This window comes from Mesoplodon densirostris, chromosome 7 (genome assembly GCF_025265405.1).
Source record: "Mesoplodon densirostris isolate mMesDen1 chromosome 7, mMesDen1 primary haplotype, whole genome shotgun sequence".
Classification (NCBI taxonomy): Eukaryota; Metazoa; Chordata; class Mammalia; order Artiodactyla; family Ziphiidae; genus Mesoplodon; species Mesoplodon densirostris.
The window spans coordinates 11816285-11836653 of NC_082667.1; the positions used below are offsets into that span (position 1 = coordinate 11816285).

Genomic DNA, 20369 nt, shown 5'->3' on the forward strand with positions numbered 1-20369 from the left:
AGGATTTGAACCCAGGCTCGTCTGGCTCCAAAGCCCAAGCTCTTATTACTTTGCTCTGCAAAGGAGCCCAAGGTTAGCATCTGGGAACAGCAGACAGGAGGGATAAGGGTGAGGAATTGGTGAGAGGGGACCCACACTGTAGTAGGTCTTGTATATCAAGCAGAGAAGACTGTCCTTGTAAAGAAGGAAGGGAAAGCCATCCTAACAATTTTGTATTGTTTTCTCTCACTTTATTTCTGTTAAGCAAGGAGAGTGATGCCAGAAACTGTGTTTCAGGATTACTATTCTGGTGACAGATAACTAGGTTGGCAGTGGCAGGGTGAGAAAAGGATTCAAGCGGTTTGGAGGGCAGTGCAGGGAGAAATGTGTGGTTCAGAGCCAGAGTCCAAGATGTTCATGTGTCCAATTTGGTCCCAGGGATGCAGAGTATGTCATTAACATGAAGAGGGAGGCCTGGCAGAGGAGCAACTCTTGGCAAGAGGATTCTAATTTTAACTGCAGGACTTGATGGTGGAGATGTTTAGCCAGCAGTTGGAGCTGTAGATCTCGAGCGTAGAGACGTGGCTGTTCAGGACAAACAGGTATCAGCACTGGCCCTGACTCCTAATCTGGGAACACTGAACTGGGCACCTCTTTAGGATGATGTGGTTGATTCTCTTATTGTCCCAAACTATCTGATTCTTCCCCTCTGAGAGACTATAGCCACACTCTTTGCCAAGGGGCCTCCCTGTAGGCAGGGCACCAGCTCCTTGTCTGGCTTGTCTGTGACTTGCTGGGGCCTATGAAAGGTGAGTGGAAGTAACAAGCTTCCAGGAGCAGCTTTAATGGGATTGTACACTCCTGATTGGATTCTCTCTTGGTCCTCTGCCTCATTCCATGGGAAGGGGATGGACCACGGAAGGGCTGCTCCTTTGACCTGGATTCCAGAACAGGAAGCCACATGGAGCAGATGAAAGCTGACCCATAGCAGCAACTGAGACACAGCCACTAACATGCAAAGTACATGAGAAATAAACAGTGGTTGAAGGAAGCCACTGAGATTTAGAGGTTGTTTGTTACGCAGCATGACCTAGAGAAAGCTAACAAAGGCACGCCTCTTGTTCAATAAATCAATGGTTCTTTTCACTTTTGAGATCAGGGAATGTTTTGAAAATTCAATGATTTTCTGGCCTTATCCACAGGAAAATGAACATGAAATTTTAATTCTAATTTTAGAGTTCATAGAACCACTGAAGCCTCACCGGGGATCACTAAGAATCCAGAAACCCAGTGATTTTTCCCTCTACTCTTTTGGGGAACATCAAAGTATTCATTAAAAAATAAATAAACAAATAAAATTCCACAAATTAAGATCCCTGCCCCAGAGCAGTGCTTCTCAAGCTTTAATAGGCTGTCAGATCCCTTGGGATCTTGTTAAAATGAAGTAGGTTCTAAGGTTCTGCATTTATATCAAACTCTTAGGTGTTGTCACTGGTGCTGGTCCCAGGACCTGCCATTAGGCAGCAAAGCTCTAGAGGAAGGATCCTAACATAGATGAATTATTGCCAGTAAAATCCAAGAGAGGAAAAAGCCAAAAGCCCAGGCCCCACCACCAGGCAAAAATAAAATTCTAAACATATACATCCTACCTCTAGTTGACTTGATTATGACTTTGCTACATGGGCATCTAGAGTTACAAGAGACCCAGTTCTGTTTAGCATCGTACTGAGCAAACTTGAGGCCCTAAGAGACAAGTAAATTCCTCAGCCCTACACTGAAACCTGCTCTCACCTTTCTCCCTTTCTCGCTGTCTGGAAGGTAACAGTGTCGTGGGAAGCCACGGGCGCTGAAACTTTTCCCAGGATTTGGGTGTTCTGGCCCCTGAAAGCAGAAAAAACAGAGAGCAAAGAGCATTTTTCAAAATCTTTTGGATGCAGGGGGTGCAGGCTGTGACTGATTCAAATAATGATGAATACTAAAGGCCACAGAGTCTAGACAGAGAACAGACCCAAACAGCGGTGGGAGTAGTGGTTTAACACATACTCGAGTCCTTGGACCTGGCTGTGGACCCAGAGCTGTTGCCTCCCAGCTGTGTTAGCTGGAGCTGCTCTCCCTTGGGGTGTTACTTCCCCACCCCTTAAATAAGGAAGATGTGGGATTCTCACCTTGTGGGACCGTTCTGAATGTTAAGGCGCACATTCAGAGCTCAGCAGCTGTTTATCACCTTCATCATCATCTATTCTGGCTCTTTTGTTTTACAAAAGAGGAAAACTGCGGCCCCAGAGGTTAAATGACTTCCGTTATGTTAATGGCTTTGCCAAAACTTAAGCCCAGGTTTCCTGAAGCATACTCTGGACTTTTTTAACCTCTAAACTACTCAAAATAACTTAAGTGCCTGTGAGCTTTGAGCCAAGAGCCATGCGATCAGAATTATCTGAATGATTCTTGGGGATTTTCTCCTTTGTCCTCATGGGTTTTGGTTTGTTTTCTTATTTAACAATATACGTTGGCATATTCACGACTAAAAGTCTTCTGACATTTCAACTGTCATCATCCAATACCCCTATTAAGCAAGCGGTCTCAAGCCACCAGGTGGGAAAGAAACTGAAGCAGAATTTAGCCAAAAAACAAGTCTTCCTAATCAGGGTTCAGAATGGTCTACAGGTCGCTTTGAGAAGCTCATGAAAAATGAGGGATTTTCTCCCAGGAACAATGCACATATTTTCCCCCTACACACAATGTTTGTCTATAATTTCTGAGCACCCCTGGCCCCCCTCAGAGTCTGTGAAACCCTGTTTTCAAATCCCTTCTAGACGAAGCCAATATAACATTGATAATTCCACACAGCTCCTGGTACAAGCTCTCACACCGTAGATCAGTAACCGTATCCTGGCTGAACAAATGAATGAGCGAGTGAATGCAGGAATGAATGAATGAATGACAAAACTTCAAGAAAACACAGATTTTCCATTTTCTCTTACTATGGACGACAGTTCCAAAATGATTTAAAAATTATGTGATTAAAACAATCTTTTTTAATAGCATGGTTCAGGATCATGTATGATTTTGCAAACTGAACAGCATGATGAGTACAGTGGAGTCTCAGAGAAGGGAAAGATCACAGGGAATGGAAGAAAGAGGCAACAGTGTCTTCTGGGAGATGCGGGACTTGGGGGTTCTGAACTTCACATTCTTCTGAAATCACATTTACAACATTCCCACGGCCACGGCTGTTTCTAAGCCAGGCTGGACAGCTGATGGCCGATGCTCACCACGGTTCTGCCCGCTCCTCTCCTGCCCGGGACTTGCCTGTTACGCGGCCAACACAGACACCTGCTTGGCACCAGCCCAGCAAGGCTGTGTGCTCGCTGCGCGGTGCTAAGCTCAGCAGTCACGACTCTGCCTTGGCCCCGCTCAGAGTGTCTCCCCCAGAGAATCATCATCTGCAGTGAAGGCAGAGCTTAAAGGGCCTCACTCCTCATGAAAGCCCAAGCCTGTGTGGTCCCTGGGGTCTCCAGGAATGGACTTTGCCCTGAGGGTTCTGCTACCGACTCTCACGGGTGGTCTACGGAATGGCTGTAAGGACAGTGCACGGATGCATTTCCCTTGACACAAGCTTGGGTTTTCCTAAGGAAGCCATGGCACCTCCAGAGGCAGAATGTGGGCACCTCTCTACCCTAGTGCAGGCTCCCCATTCTTTGGTCCTGGAGTCCGGGAACAAAGAACATCCTCCAAAGTGGTTGCCCCACCCTGACTTTGCCCACGTCAGTCTGGCCTACTTCCCACCAAGGCCATTGGCTGTTTCTGGGGATGCCCGTATTCTCATTCTTGTCCCTATTATACCACCCCCCCCCCCCACGGCAGCCCTAGAATCATTCCAGAAGTCTCACTTGCCCTCACATCCAACCGTATCTCCCTGGTCCCGGCCCCTCCCTTTTTCATTCCTGGAAGCTAAATTATCGCAGTGGTCTAATGGGTCTGTCAGGTCACCCCCCCACTCTTTTGCCAGACTGGCCTTCCTAAAGCATCTTCCCAATCACACGACTTTCCATAATCCTACCCAATGCCTGACCACCTTCAGGGACCCCCGCCACCAGCCTGTCAAGGAGAATCTACAGCCTTCACCCTGGTGTTGGAGGCCTCCTGACCTGGCCACAGCCTCCCTTCTCTGCCCGCTCTTTCACATCCTCCTTTCTCCCTCCTCCTGTCGCCTACTTTGGCAAACCTTAACCCAAATTAAACTCTTCCTTATGGGCCTTCCACACCCCCTCTTTCTCTCCCTTGGCAACTCTGTTGTGTCCTCCAACTAAAAACACTCTCCTCCATTTTTTCATGTCTTTCCTCTACTAGTGAGTACCTTGCCCCCAGAAAGTCTCCTCCAACCCTCCCAGACAGACAGACATAGGCCCTCTTCCTTACCCTGACATGTAAGATACTCATTAATGATGGAGACCAGGTCCTGAGCACCTTGGTTCAGTACCCTGGACCACAATATGCACATATAAACATTATCACCCATCTTTACAAAACCCCCGCACATTAGCTTCCCGGCTGTGCAGATAAAGAAACAGGGCTCAGGAAGGTCAAGGGGTCAAGGTCCAAAATCACCAGCTAAGGAGGAATCAGCCAGGAATTGGAAGACAGGTCCTGTCAGACTTTGAAGGCCTTGTGTTGTCTTTGTCCACCCTGCTTCCCACAGCTTGTATCAGTGCTGCACATCAGTTTTTACTCTATAGTTTAGTGATGTGTATTTATTTCTGCCTGACTGGTTGATATGTCCTTCAAAGAAGAACCATGTTTTCTTATTCAATTTTTTACAGACTATTACATCTCCCTGTTTTATTTCTTCCTTATCTCACTAGAAGGGGGACTTCAGGGAAGCAAGCACTGTTTGTTTAGCTCCCCATTCTTTCTCTAGCATCTAGAACACGTCTGGTCCCCTGTCCACACTCAAATGTTTGTTAAACAAAAGACAAAATCGAGGAAGGCAAGGAGGAAGGAGGAAAAGAGGGTAAACAAATAAATATTTGTTAAATAAATGAATCCAGTGAACACCTTAAACGTTTAGAAAAAGCGTCAATGTGTGAAGGAAGGGACACATGTGTATTTACTGCCAGGAAAATTGTTCAATTTGTTCCTTAGGGCTGTCTTTTGAAGAATCAAAAGAAATGTCCACAAAAGTCAAGGACTATCTATCAAATTACAAATGCAAATACCATTTGACAAAAAAAAAATCCACTTCTAGAAAATTATTCTACAGATATACTCACATGTGTGCAACGTTATTCATGACAGCATTTTGTTGTAGCAAAAGATTGGAAACAATCCATATGCCCATCCAATGGAGATGGCTGAATATAAATTATGGTACATTTATCCAAGGGATGATTATGCAAAGCTAAGAAAGAATGTGGAAGTTCTCTCTATACTGACATGGAAAGATCTACAGACTATATTGTTCATTGAAAATGCAGGGTGCGTCCATGTCCTGGCTATTGTAAGTAGTGCTGCAATGAACATTGTGATACATGTGGGAAGCAGCAACATAGCACAGGGAGATCAGCTGGGTGCTTCCACAACCTAGAGGGGTGGGCTGGGGAGGGTGGAAGGGAGGCTCAAGAGGGAGGGGATATAGGGACATATGTACGCATATGGCTGATTCACTTTGTTGTACAACAGAAACTAACACAGCATTGTGAAGCAGTTATACTCCAATAAAGATCTATACAAAAAAGAAAGAAAGTGCAGGGTGCAGAACAATATGTCTGATATGTCACCCTTTGTGTAAAGATGGGAGGAGTGGATGAAGTCTTTGTTGCAAATGCACAAAGAACCCTGAAAGGATACATAAGAAAGTGAGAACAGGGGCGGAGAGTTGGGGAGGGTGAGACTGGGTAGATGGGGGACCAGAGTGGGAAGGAGACTTTTCATAGCATAACATTGTCTTAGCATCTCTGGCTGCTATAACAAAGTAACATAAACTGGGTGGCTTGTAAACAACAGAAATTCATTTTTCACAGTTCTAGAGTCTGGGAAGCTCAAGATGAAGGTGTCGGCTGATTCAGTGTCTGGTGAGACACCACCACATAAATTGTTTCGTTTCACAGGTTCACAGCTGGAGAGGAATTGGTCTCCGGATGAATTCTACTTTGAGTCTCACCCTATCTAATGTAGATGATAGTTAGATAAGACTTTGGACTTAAACTTTAAAGTGGGTGCTGGAATGTGTTAAGATTTGGGGGCTATTGGGATGGAATGAATGTATTTTGTGTGCAGGAAGGACATGAATTTGGGGAGGCCACGGGTGGAGAGCTGTAGATTGAAAGTCTGGGTCCCCCCCCCATAAATTATTATGTTGAAATCTAATCCCCAATGTGATGGCATTAGGGGGTGCGGGGGGGTCCCTTGGTGGGTGATTAGGTTATGAAGATGAAGCCATCATGAATGGGATTAGTGCCCTTATAAAAGAGATGCCAGAGAGGCTCCTCATCCCTTCTGCCATGTGAGGACACAGTAAGAAGACGGTGTACAAACCAGGAGGCGGGCTGCCACCAGACACTGAATCTGCTGGCATCTCAATCTTGAACTTCTCATCCTCCAGAACAGTGAGAAATAAATTTCTGTTGTTTAAAAGTCATTCAGTCTGTGGGGTTTTTTGTTTGTTTGTTACAGTAGCTTGAATGGACTAAAGACAAACATTTACTTGCAAACATTTGAACTTCAAATGATAAAAGCCAGTGGCTAAGGGTGGACTCACCTGAATGCCAGGGGGGATGCTGTAGATGATCCGGATGGTTTTGCAGTCTGGGTGGCCAGGCAGAGAGTGGGGAATGAGGTGGTACTCCATCTTCCCTGGAGGCTGGGTACCTGTCTTCACCCCATAAATGGTCTTACAGGTTGGACACTGCAAACTCCCATCCTGAAGAGACAAGGTCAGAATAGGAAACAGTTTTAGTAATGACCTTCCCACCCAACCCCAAAAGGTACCAGAGATAAAGGACTGGGGTCGGGGGCAAAATGCACCCAAATGAGTAACAGACCTGAGTTGCCCCCCTGCCTGGCTACTGAGGCCATTGAAAGCTGAAGCCTTCTCCAAAATAAGAGGAGGAAACAACATAATAAAGGCCATATATGACAAACCCACAGCCAGCATCGTCCTCAATGGTGAAAAACTGAAACCATTTCCACTAAGATCAGGAACAAGACAAGGTTGCCCACTCTCACCACTCTTATTCAACATAGTTTTGGAAGTTTTAGCCACAGCAATCAGAGAAGAAAAGGAAATAAAAGGAATCCAAATCGGAAAAGAAGAAGTAAAGCTGTCACTCTTTGCAGATGACATGATACTATACATAGAGAATCCTAAAGATGCTACCAGAAAACTACTAGAGCTAATCAATGAATTTGGTAAAGTTGCAGGATACAAAATTAATGCACAGAAATCTCTGTCATTCCTATATACTAATGATGAAAAATCTGAAAGTGAAATCAAGGAAACACTCCCATTTACCATTGCAACAAAAAGAATAAAATATCTAGGAATAAACCTACCTAAGGAGACAAAAGACCTGTATGCAGAAAATTATAAGACACTGATGAAAGAAATTAAAGATGATACAAATAGATGGAGAGATATACCATGTTCTTGGATTGGAAGAATCAACATTGTGAAAATGACTCTACTACCCAAAGCAATCTACAGATTCAATGCAATCCCTATCAAACTACCAATGGCATTTTTCACAGAACTAGAACAAAAAATGTCACAATTTGTATGGAAACACAAAAGACCCCGAATAGCCAAAGCAATCTTGAGGACGAAAAATGGAGCTGGAGGAATCAGGCTCCCTGACTTCAGACTATACTACAAAGCTACAGTAATCAAGACAGTATGGTACTGGCACAAAAACAGAAAGATAGATCAATGGAACAGGATAGAAAGCCCAGAGATAAACCCACGCACATATGGTCACCTTATCTTTGATAAAGGAGGCAGGAATATACAGTGGAGAAAGGACAGTCTCTTCAATAAGTGGTGCTGGGAAAACTGGATAGGGACATGTAAAAGTATGAGATTAGATCACTCCCTAACACCATACACAAAAATAAGCTCAAAATGGATTATAGACCTAAATGTAAGGCCAGACACTATCAAACTCTTAGAGGAAAACATAGGCAGAACACTCTATGACATAAATCACAGCAAGATCCTTTTTGACCCACCTCCTAGAGAAATGGAAATAAAGACAAAAATAAACACATGGGACCTAATGAAACTTAAAAGCTTTTGCACAGCAAAGGAAACCATAAACAAGACCAAAAGACAACCCTCAGAATGGGAGAAAATATTTGCAAATGAAGCAACTGACAAAGGATTAATCTCCAAAATTTATAAGCAGCTCATGCAGCTCAATAACAAAAAAACAAACAACCCAATCCAAAAATGGGCAGAAGACCTAAATAGACATTTCTCCACAGAAGATATACAGACTGCCAACAAACACATGAAAGGATGCTCAACATCTTTACTCATTAGAGAAATGCAAATCAAAACTACAATGAGATATCATCTCACACCAGTCAGAATGGCCATCATCAAAAAATCTAGAAACAATAAATGCTGGCGAGGGTGTGGAAAAAAGGGAACACTCTTGCACCGCTGGTGGGAATGTGAATTGGTACAGCCACTATGGAGAACGGTATGGAGGTTCCTTAAAAAACTACAAATAGAACTACCATATGACCCAGCAGTCCCACTACTGGGCATATACCCTGAGAAAACCATAATTCAAAAAGAGGCATGTACCAAAATGTTCATAGCAGCCCTATTTACAATAGCCTGGAGATGGAAACAACCTAAGTGTCCATCATCGGATGAATGGGTAAAGAAGATGTGGCACATATATACAATGGAATATTACTCAGCCATAAAAAGAAACGAAACTGAGCTATTTGTAATGAGGTGGATGGACCTAGAGCCTGTCATACAGAGTGAAGTAAGTCAGAAAGAGAAAGACAAATACTCTATGCTGACACATATATATGGAATTTAAGGGAAAAAAATGTCATGAAGAACATAGGGGTAGGACAGGAATAAAGATACAGACCTACTAGAGAATGGACTTGAGGATATGGGGAGGGGGAAGGGTAAGCTGTGACAAAGTGAAAGAGCGGCATGGACACATATACACTACCAAACGTAAGGTAGATAGCTAGTGGGAAGCAGCCGCATAGCACAGGGAGATCAGCTCGGTGCTTTGTGACCGTCTGGAGGGGTGGGATAGGGAGGGTGGGAGGGAGATGCAAAAGGGAGGGGATATGGGAACATATGTATATGTATAACTGATTAAATTTGTTATAAAGCAAAAAATAAATAAAAATAAAATAAAAAAATAAGAGGAGGAAAATTCCACACCAACCCCATGCTCCATGCTAAGGGACATGTAAGGGAGACCCCATCCTTCATAAGGAGACAGGGCTTTGCCCTGCATCTCAGGACTCTGATGGGGGGGATGGTGGGGGACTCTGGGTACAGTGACGTGAGGGGTCATGGTTTCACAGCAGGACCTGGTGACGTGTCTTCTGGAGGGATAGGAGGAGAGCTTGGGAGAGAGCCTGGACAGTAAATCCTGTTCCCAGCTTGAAAAAAGAAAGGGAGGGAGGAGAAGGAAAGCGTGGGCAGGGAACAGCGTGTGTACAAAGTGCTGTCACACAGCGGGGACCAGAGCTCTCCAGGACATCCAGATCTCCTCGGGGAAGACTGGGATCCTCTGCAGGGCTATTTAAGGACGTTTCCATTCAAACTCTGCTCATTTAAAGGAACAGCTTGTATTCAGAGCAATGGAAGTTACTCCGTGTGATCAAAGGATGGGAATCCAAGGCCAGGGTCCCACTCTCTGTTCTGGCCTTAACTTGCTTCATGACCTTGGATGAATCACTCCATCCAATAAATTCTCTCTGGACCTTTTCAGCCCTCTTCTCTGTAAAGAAGATAAAAACTGCATGCTTCAAAGTATTAGTGCAAAAGAGAATAAAGGATAGTGTCTTCAACATTTTTGAAGCACCATGGAAATAAACGCAAGAGTACTAGATTATTCTTGAATACAGTTATCAAAAAAGGGAATAAATGTTCTAAGAAACCTCTTTAAACCCAAAATAACCTCCTCAAATGCCAAATTCTGATGAAACCTTTTTTCTTAGGGTCAGGAAATTGGGCAAGGGATACAGACACGCATCGTTCACAAATAATTGAGCTCTCTGAGACAGAGAAAGATCCCAAGACTGGCACTTTGGGAATTTCAACCACAGGGCTATATTAGGATGAAGGGAAAAAACATACAGCCATAATACAAAAGAGATACCAATTTGAATAACAATGCTAACAGCACCCTATGTTTTATCTCCATTTTCCAGATGGAAAATGAAATGTCCGGGAGGTTGAAAATCTTGCCCAAGGTCATTTGGCTACTAAGCCAGGGTTTGAGCTTAGGTCTGCTGCCTTTACTCTTTTCCCACAGCAAGAGAAGTACAGAGCAGCCTCTGAAAGCCAAACATCTTTTTGGATGAATAAGAGGTTGGAGGATATCACAAAAATCTCAGACTCTGACGCAATCCAAGCTGGGCCTGGAGAAATGAGTAGAATTCAAATTCATGCAGATGGGAAATGAAGGTTATTCCAGGCATGGGAGAGAACATGAGAAAACTCAATGGCTTAGGCATTGTAAGGAGAGAGTTATCATCTGAGGACACTCCCAGATTCCTGGAAACCAGCTCTAATGGTGGAATACCACTCCTCTGTCATTAATGGACAAGACAAGCATCACAGACAGCCTTCCCCTCCTCTAACAGTAGGACCCTAAGGGACTTCCAGTTATACTTTCACAAAATCTTTAGTGCTTTGGAAGGGGCAGTGAAAGGTGTTTTGAAATTGTCCACCGAAAATGAACTGTAACTGAAAATCACTAGCCCTGAGAGAAGGAAGCGTGATAGGAAATCCATCCATGTCAATATGAGTGGACACTAACCACTGGCCCATCATCATGGACCACTCCCCCTCGGGACACTCAGGGACAGAAGTCTACACCTTTCAGACCACCACTCGGTGTGGATACAGGGGGAGAGTTGGGTAGCGTAGACCAAAAGGAAGGTAAAGACAGATTTTACCAACATCATAATTTCGTGGAAATTGATCCTGCTGAGAACAGCCAAGTTCATCACCCCTGCTGCCCTGGGATGCCTTTGAGACTCCCCGAAACCACCTGCGTGCCACTCCAATAAGGCCTCCATGCTCTTGCACCCCAGGGCCCACGTGGGAGGTGGCACCAGCCCCACGGGCTGGCACTAACCTTGTTGCCGTTGTTGTACATGGCGACCAGGCAGTAGATGTGGTAGATGTGGCCGCATCTGGACAGCTTACCCACTAGGTCAGGCTTGACCGTGGGCTGTGGACCCTTGTAGCCCGAGGGGGCCGTGAGGCGCTCCATACAGATGGTGCAGTCCTGGGGGAGGGAGGAGACAGAGGAAAGAGGACATCAGCTCTCAATCAGCCTAGGAGCCCAAAGCATCTCCAAGGCGGTTCCCGCGTGATCTCAGAGGTCAGGTGAGCGATGTCTTCTCCTCTTCTAGAAAGCCCACAAACCAGGGTAAACATGCCTTTGGGAATCTAAATAGAATGCTGCCTTGCTTTGTGCAACAGAGAAATTCCTGAAATAATTCCTGGCGGTGGTACATGTTCATTTAGGCTGGCCAACAGAATGATAACCTCCTTGGGGGCTGTGACCGACCATCCTTCCTTGGTACCCTTCAGTGGCTTGTGGAGGAAACCAGTGCTTGCTGACAGACTCGCCGACAAGCTTTATTTAAGTGGAACGTCTGTAAAGGAATTGTATTTGAAGTGTCCTGGAGAGGCTGCTCTTTAAATAAGTCTGCAACAGGATTTCTCTACCTTGGCACCGTTGACATTTGGGGCTAGATAATTCTTTGCTGTGGGTGCTGTCCTGGGCCTTCCTGGGCATTGTAGGGTGTTTAGTAGCATCCTTGGCCTTTGTCTACTAGATACTATCAGCATCCCCTCTCCCCTCCAATCATGTAAAATCACCTCTGGTTGAGAACTGCTGATGCACATCAAGCCCATTTTAAAGTCAGTGCCCATAGCTTATCATACTGCCTTTCTTAAATTCAGGCTCTCATGTTAAGGCAGTTTAGAATCAGTCAGCAGTTTGCTAAATGGGGAGGTGGGGGAGGTTAAGCTGCAGCCGTTGCTCAGGACCATGAACCTGGGAGCCTGGGCGTCCGCTCTGACCAGCTCTGCACCAGTCAGGACTTAGAAAGCAGCTCCTGCCGCATCCTGCGGAAAACTCTAGCAGAGGAGATGCTTGTGGGTGACGGAGAAGGTGAACCCCGTCCTGTCTCCCCTGCAGTCACCTCATCTGGTGGATGCCGGACTTTCTGCAGATACTTCTTCAGCACTTCTTCTGGGGTCTTACCTGTGGGGACAAGATATTCAGTGAGCCACCAAGACAAGCTGGATGTGCCAGAGAGAGGGGAGTTGTTAGCCAGGCTCAAAGCAGAAAAGGCAAACAATTCATTGCGCAATTGGATTTAAGAACTGAAAGGGAACAGAGTGGTAGAAGATGGAGGGAGGTGGTCTGAGGAGGTGGGAGGTGTTCACATCTGCCTTTATCTCCTTAGGTCACTTCCCTGACAGCCCCCTGCCTAATTTCAACAAACCCACTTTTTAACTGACAGAGGTTGAGTGGGTTTCTCTTCCACATCGTCGAAGAGCCTGGACCCACCCAAATGATGCAATGAGATGACAAATGAAAGCACTCTGCATTGCAGCTCTATTTACAATAGCCCGGAGATGGAAACAACCTAAGTGTCCATCATCGGATGAATGGATAAAGAAGATGTGGCACATATATACAATGGAATATTACTCAGCCATAAAAAGAAACGAAATTGAGCTATTTGTAATGAGGTGGATGGACCTAGAGTCTGTCACACAGAGTGAAGTAAGTCAGAAAGTGAAAGACAAATACCATATGCTAACACGTATATATGGAATTTAAGGAAAAAAAAAGGTCATGAAGAACCTAGGGGTAAGACAGGAATAAAGACACAGACGTCTAGAGAATGGACTTGAGGATATGGGGAGGGGAAGGGTAAGCTGGGACAAAGCGAGAGAGTGGCATGGACATATATACACTACCAAACGTAAAATAGACAGCTAGTGGGAAGCAGCCACATAGCACAGGGAGATCAGCTCATGCTTTGTGACTGCCTGGAAGGGTGGGATAGGGAGGGTGGGAGGGAGGGAGACGCAAGAGGGAAGAGATATGGGAACATATGTATATGTATAACTGATTCGCTTTGTTATAAAGCAGAAACTAACACACCATTGTAAAGCAATTATACTCCAATAAAGATGTAAAAAAAGAAAAGAAAGTACTCTGTAAACTGTTACACATTTAAAAGCATTAGGCAGGCTTACGGCATTCCTTTTACAATGTGCTAAGTACTGGCTCAATTGGTAATGTGGAGTCAAAGTGCTAGTATTTTCATGGGAAACCAGGAATTTATGACCACAGCTTCAGGACGGTCTTCTTCTTCGGCTGTTGATGGCATGATCGCCGCCAGCAGAGGTAGCCCAGGGAAAGGGTGATGCTCTGGGAAGCAATCACCTGACAGGTGCATTGATTCTGGAATTTTGGGGAGGGGGGGAACTGGACCCCTAAGTGGCAGCCTAGCCTAAAGGCAAGGGATGGGATGATATGGACTCACAAAGAGGCATAGAAATTTGAAAAAAGGGTCAGTGCCTCCTTAGGTGACCTTCTTAACTTCTCTAAGTGTCTGTTTTCTCACCTAGGAAATGGGCAAGAGCAACCATTAGCACCTGCTGAGAGTGATGCTTTGACAATTAAATGAGCTAATGGATGTACAGTTCTTGGGCACTTTACCTGCTAAGAGCCTGATATATGCTATTAATAATAACAGGAAGAGTGGGAAAGTGCAAAATCCTGCTGTTTCCTATGAGACTACAAGCAAGGCAATCAAGTTTATTTAAGCAGAGAGATTTTGATAGACTGGAAAAGTAGGACAGGGTTTGAGGAAGTGGATCCTGCAACGTTCAAAAGCTGGGATGCAGGCCCTTCCTTCCCACTGCCCTGCTTTTCTTAGAAGAATCAAGCTTCTATTAACTGAAAGCCTATTGCTTGCCGGGCTAAGTCACAATATACATATGATCCCATTGAAATTTCATAACAAGTTTGCAAGGTGGGGACTTAGGGGTGACGGTGAAATCATTTAACAACCAATACCAGAGACTAGAAAGACCAGCCACAGAGCTGAAGTGGGGTCCTTGGTGCCCTGATAAGCACAGGTATTTGACCTCCTAGTTGTAGGATGTGAAAAGGGAGGATGGAGCTCCTAAAGGGGAGTTCGAGGGGCCAGAGCATCTGGAGTCTCCAGAGGGACACGAGACAGTGGTTATTTCCCCAGTGACGTGGATGCATTATAGGACATACCTGCCGGGTACCGGTTGTGCCCATTGTAAAGGTGAGAAAATAAGAGACTGGGGTCACAAGACTGCTAGGGACAAAGTTGGGATATGAGTCAAGTCTGTTTGGGTTCCAATGTCAAAGTGATCTTTCTCTCTAACGTATTGATATTTTATCTGTGTCACGCATCCTATTTTTATGTGTCTATATTTTTGGGCTGCATTTTTATATTTCTCAAGGTGTCTCCATCTGATCCATACCTCATCCACTTTGGTGTAATCATCAGAACAGGTACCAGGTAGGCCCATTTAGCAGATGCAGAAATTAAGGCACAGAGGGTGAAGGCATGGGTGTGACCCTCAGTGGTGGAGGCAGAGCCAGAGCTGGGAGCCAAGTCTGTGACCTCCCCGCCAGGACCCCTTTCGATAAAGAGGCCGATACCTTTCTTGGCTTGTTTCTTGGTGGTCTTGCGGCTTGTGTTGGAAACCCCTGGGATGGATTTTATTTCGCTCTTGCTGACGGGCGGTGGGTGGAGGACCAGCTTTGGTGGCCTGGTGAGACACACAGGCAGCCCTGCCGCACTCATGAGGATCCCAGTGATTCCTGGAAGGGCAAGAGCATGAGAGAAGAAGGACTGGAAAGTCAGCCCCCCAAACCCCCACCCAACTCCCCCCTCCCCAGTAACCTACGCACCTCCTTTCCACCGGCACTCTCATAACTCATGGATTCTCTACGTAGCCTCTACTTTTCTTGGAAACATCCATTCCCTCATTTTCAACAGCAAGCTTTGCTTTTCACAATCAATTCTTCCCAAACTCTTCCTGCCCTTCCAACCCAACTCCTCACATCCTCGTTTGTCTTAATCAACATCCGAATTCTCTCTTTTTACAAATGCTCACTATACCTATTTCATGGCTTTTGTTTTTCTACCTTCAGCCGGGGGCTGCTCTTACCTGCCAAGGCAGGGTTGACAGGACTGGACCCACTTAGGTTCTTCACTGGGACGGTGGGGACCCTGAAGAAAGAAAGAGCAGACACATCATGCTTTTGACAAGTGGGACAAAATGGACCAGTGGTGGGGACCCCAAAACTTCACCCACCGAGGGGTTCCCCTTTCTTACAGGAAATACTTATTCCTACTAAAAATGCAGTAAGTTCTTAGCCCCTCAGCCAGAGCTGATACCTTCAAACCTTGTCAGTCCACACCATGCCTCCACTCAGAACCTCAAAACTCAGAATGGCTCCACAGTTCCCTCAGAGTCCCAGGAAGGCCTACACAGCTCTGCATGAGCTGCCAAAATCCCCCGCCCCAATCCCCCCAGCTCTTTGGCCTCTCCTCAAGTCACTCGCCTCTTTACTGCACTCTAGCTGTTCCTCTTACTGGCCAAGAACACTCCTGCCTCAGAGCCTTTGCATAGGCTGTTCCCTCTGCCTGAAATGCTGTTCCACCTGACAGCTACTTGGTTCCCTCCTACAACTTCTTCAGCCTTGGCTCAAGTGTTCCCTTCTCAGCAATGTTCCTGAGGCCATCTTATTTAATACTGCTACCCACCCCTCCATCCCACCCTGAGACCCCCCCCCCCCAAGCCCTCTTACCCTGGTCTTTTTTTTTTTCGCCACGTCCCATGGTTTGTGGGATCTTAGTTCCCCAACCAGGGATTGAACCTGGGCCCAGGGCAGTGAAAGTGCTGAGTCCTAACCCGTGGACCGCCAGGGAATTCCCACGTATGATCTTTGAAAATAAGTTGTTGCTTCTTATCTTCCCTCCTAAAATCTAAGCTCTACCAGGGCAAATATCTTTGTCTGTTTCATTCAGAGCCTGACACTGGTAGGCATTCAACAAATATTGGTTGAAGAAATGAAAAAAACATAAAGAAGCAAGTTCAGACTTGGGTGTACAGTCACCTCAGAAGCTTTTGAAAAGGCAAAGCCCCTTGCCTGCCTCAGAAGCTCTACCTGTGGGCCAAGAGAATCTGCATTTTTACAAGCTTCTGCTGAGAGGAAGCAGAGGCAGCTGATCCCTGGTCTAACATTTGGAAACCATTGCTCTAACAGCTGTCACTTCTCCTTTTGCCTGAGAAACATAAATATCAGGCAAGGCCTCCTCCCTTTTCTGTCCTTCTCCCCAGCAACTTGAGCCAGGATGGAGAGAAGACAGTACAGCTGCCTGGGAAAGTCAAGGCCTCCCACGGTGCTGAGTAGAAAAATACGAGACACATGGGGCTGGGTCTTGCACCATCCCCCTTGCCACCCAGGCCTCCACAGCTGGGTTTGGAAGGGGATGTGGGCTTGGAGAGCCCGAGGGACTGGGTCACCGATGACTCCAGGAACCAGAGTTTCTGCTATGGGAGTAGGGTGGTGCTGGGACAGTAGGGGGAGGGGAAAGAGCACGTGTTTATTTTTTATTCATTTATTTGTCCATTCATACTGAGCCCACTTTGTGTTGGATACACTGCTGGATGCCAGGGACACAGCAGTGAACAAGACAGCCCACAGCCCTTCATCCATGTGTTAAAAACGCTAAACAAGAGTAGAGTCAGGCACTTAATCCCAGGCACCATTCTACCTGCTCACAGTATATACATCCATCTAACCCTTCCAACAACCTATGCAAGAGGTGTTATTATTATTAACTCCGTTTTAATAGGCAGGGAAGGTGAGACACAGAGAGGTTAAGCAAACTTGACGAAAGTCACACGGCGAAGGATTTGAACCCAGGAAATCTGTCTCCGGAGCCCATTGTTTTAGCCACTCACTAGGCTGTGCTCTAGTGTCTGTGTAATCCTCATAACACCCCATGCTGCAGACAGAAGACACGAAGCTTCAGGTTTAAGCAATGAACCCACAACTCAGAGGGGAGGTTGGAAGGTCACTTCAAGGCTGAGCACTGGGTTTGTCTGTCCCCGACATGCCCGGAAGGATGGGTGCTTGCCTGGCCACGCTGAGTCTTCTGGGGCCGCTGTCCTTTCCCAGGGATGATGACGTGTGCACCAGGGTTGTGAGAAGGATGTGGAAATAACAAATGTGGGTGTGTTTGTGTCTCAACAGGCCACCAAAGGCTACTTGTCCTCAGAAACTGTCCCCAGGATAAATCAAATCCCGATGGGACGAGGTGAAAGCTGAATTCAACACAAAAGAAAGACACCAAGAAAAAGAGGCACAGACTTGATTCCGGACCCTGTAACCTGCCCCACAGGGCCAGGCATGGTAGAGTGGATGGCGGGGGTGGGTGGGTCAGAGAAATCAGCTTAAAGACCCAGTCCTGCCAGTCACCATGTCCATCAACTTTTCTGAGCCTCAATTTCCTTATCTGTAAAGCTGTGAAAGTCTTGGGTTAGAAGCTGCCAAGGAGACTTCCTGATGATTTCCCACCCCAGTACCTGGGGACCCAGGGTGTAGTCTCTGCCCTGGGTCTCCCACCTGGGGCTGATTCTCCTCCCGCCTCTCTCTGGGGAGGTGGGGTGGGCAGGGTCCCTCCTCTGCGCCTGCTCTCTGGATCCACACCAGGGGGCAGTGGGCGCCACCCAGCTCAGCACCTGCCTTCCCCCCTCACCATCTCCAAGGCCCCCACTTCAGCTGATACGTAGCTGTGATCTGGGTGACAAAAGCCACCTTTGTTCCCACAAACTGGACTGGCTGGTTTCCACACCCAACCTGGTTAACCAGGAAATAGTCCAATCCCCAGAGCGTACATCCCAGGCAGCCCGAGCACTCAGGGCTGGGGGCAAGGTCTGGGGAGAGGGAGGGTGTGCTGGTGAATACTGAGGAACAGGTGGGTGTCCCTGCCATGCCAGGAAAGGGACAACATGGTGGAAGGGCTTGTCAGGAGGCTCTGGATGGTGGCAGCAGGGATTGGGGAAGAGGGGATATTTGCTTATGAAATACAGAAGGGTCCAGCGGAAGGGGCCCTGCAAGGGCGTCAGGCTATCTGCTTCTGGCGCAGCTCTGCACCGACTTTGCAGCCTCTCTGCCATTCATGACCGCACCTGAGTGACCACGCAGTAAACAGGGCACCCTCAATCTCTGTCCCTGGGTTCCCAGGGAGGATTTAGGATCCAGGTCGAAAACTTTGTAAATAGCCAAGCCCTATGCAAATGTGGGTGATTGTTTACATTTTTCGGTTCCCAAAGGTAAGAGGAAGTTGGGCTTGATATAAAGCCTTTTCCTGCGTAATATTCCAATTTTCTCAGATTTTTGAGGATGTCAGGTGTAAAGTACTAATACAAAGTTGAGTGCTGGGCAGACTGTTGAGCTGGCAACACTTGATCACCCTTCCCCCACCGTTATTCGTTCAAATGAAAACCAAGGAGAACAGCCTGTATGGTCCACACCGGTCACACCCTGTCGGGGCCCCCAGGGTTATAGATGCCTGAGTCCTTTTTCTAGAGATCAGCAACCCAAAGGCAGGTGAGCATTCACATCCTGCAGGCAACTCAGCTCAGCAAAAGCTGCCTGACCCAACTTCTTGTTGGCCAATCAGCAGACACCCCCTGCCCCCCATGCTGTGGGGAAGTTCCCAGTTATGCAGGGTGCATGTTTTAATTTCTGTCTCTAACATACAAAACTAAGAAAAGAGAAGAGCTGGCAAGGTGGCAGGGGAAGGGGGTTGATGAGGGGAGAATAGCTCTGCAGATACCATGGTGAGAAGTGCTTTTCTGGGAGTTATGAGCCAACCCAGGAATCCTCAGCGGAACAATGGTCTTGTCTCTCCAGCAACCGAGGTCTCGCTGGAGATAGAGAAGCCTCCGTTCTGGAAAAGAGGGCCAGAGGGGCGACTCCCGCCCTCCTCAGCACAGCCCTCTCCTCTTTAGAAACCCCCTGCTTGTGTCTCTGAATAATTCACAGGATCTTTTGTTCCTCCCAAACCCTTCTCTCCATCCCACCTCTCCCGCCCTCCCTGGTCTTCCTCTTTTCCGTGGGAAAGTTACTGGAAGAGGTCATGGGCAGAGAGGGGAGGGGGAAGGGGCCGTTGGACGACAGAAGGTCGATGGCAATGGCAGACAAAGGGAATAAACACGCTAATTAAATGGCCAAGAAAGACTGGAGGAGAAGATGGTAGTGGGGGTGAGGGAGGTGGGAAGAGGTGAAAAGGAGAGGGCTGGAAGACAGAGAGGGTAGGGAGGGGCCTCCCTTGTCAGGAAAACAGAGCAGAGAAAAAAAACAACTTGTTTCTATAGCCCTTTTGAAATTGCACTGCCCAGACCTCCGCCCTATTCTGCTGCTGGATTCTATTGGCAGGCAGATACTCAAGCAGAGAGATAAAGAGCTGCCGACTCCTTCACTGACATTTAAAGCGATCTGGGGTTCCTCTCCCTCAAGTATGGCATGGGGTCACTTGGCTTTTGTGTAGGGCGCCAGAAAAGAAGTAGGGTGTTAGATTCGGCTCAGCTCTGACTTCAGTAACTACAGAGCGCGTAGATACTGTTCGTAATAATAATAGCAGCTAATACTGAAAAGACTCTTATTATGTGCCAAGCACTGTAGTAAATCCACACTGAATATTTCATTTAGTCCTCATGACAAACCCTATAAGCAAGGTACTATTCCTATCCCCATTTTACAGATGAGTAAACTGAAGATAGAGGACGCAAAACTCGCCCCAAGTTACACAGCCAGAAACTTGGGTTCCAGCCCAGCCAGTCAGATTCTGAAGACCGTGTTCTTACCCACTATAGGAGCCTCCCTCTGCCATGCAGTCACCCTGGAACTCCGTTAGAGGCCCTGGGATGCTGCTGTACGCCAGTGTGGAGAAATTGAGCAGCGGCATTTGTGCGGGGACCCCTTCCCCTCTGCCAAATACTTCTGCAGGCTCAGAGGAAGTCATGAAAATCCCAGGCATCTGACTAGCATCTGACCATTTATAAACTGCCTTCAAATACAACGAGGAGCTGG

The 20369-nt window shown here is 46.7% G+C and overlaps 1 protein-coding gene across 2 annotated transcripts in view; it reads right to left on the reverse strand.

Annotated features, from left to right (window-relative positions):
* The window catches only part of DTX4 (deltex E3 ubiquitin ligase 4), a 36416-nt gene that overhangs the window by 5216 nt on the left and 10831 nt on the right, over positions 1 to 20369 (reverse strand). The window contains exons 3-8 of one of the 2 annotated variants that reach the window (XM_060104177.1): positions 15431 to 15492; positions 14919 to 15080; positions 12403 to 12464; positions 11325 to 11477; positions 6737 to 6898; positions 1771 to 1860 (exon numbers count right to left, since the gene is read on the reverse strand). In XM_060104177.1, coding sequence (XP_059960160.1) covers positions 1771 to 1860; positions 6737 to 6898; positions 11325 to 11477; positions 12403 to 12464; positions 14919 to 15080; positions 15431 to 15492 — 691 coding nt within the window. The remainder of the gene's footprint in view (positions 1 to 1770; positions 1861 to 6736; positions 6899 to 11324; positions 11478 to 12402; positions 12465 to 14918; positions 15081 to 15430; positions 15493 to 20369) is intronic. The other variant, XM_060104176.1, reaches the window with a different exon arrangement.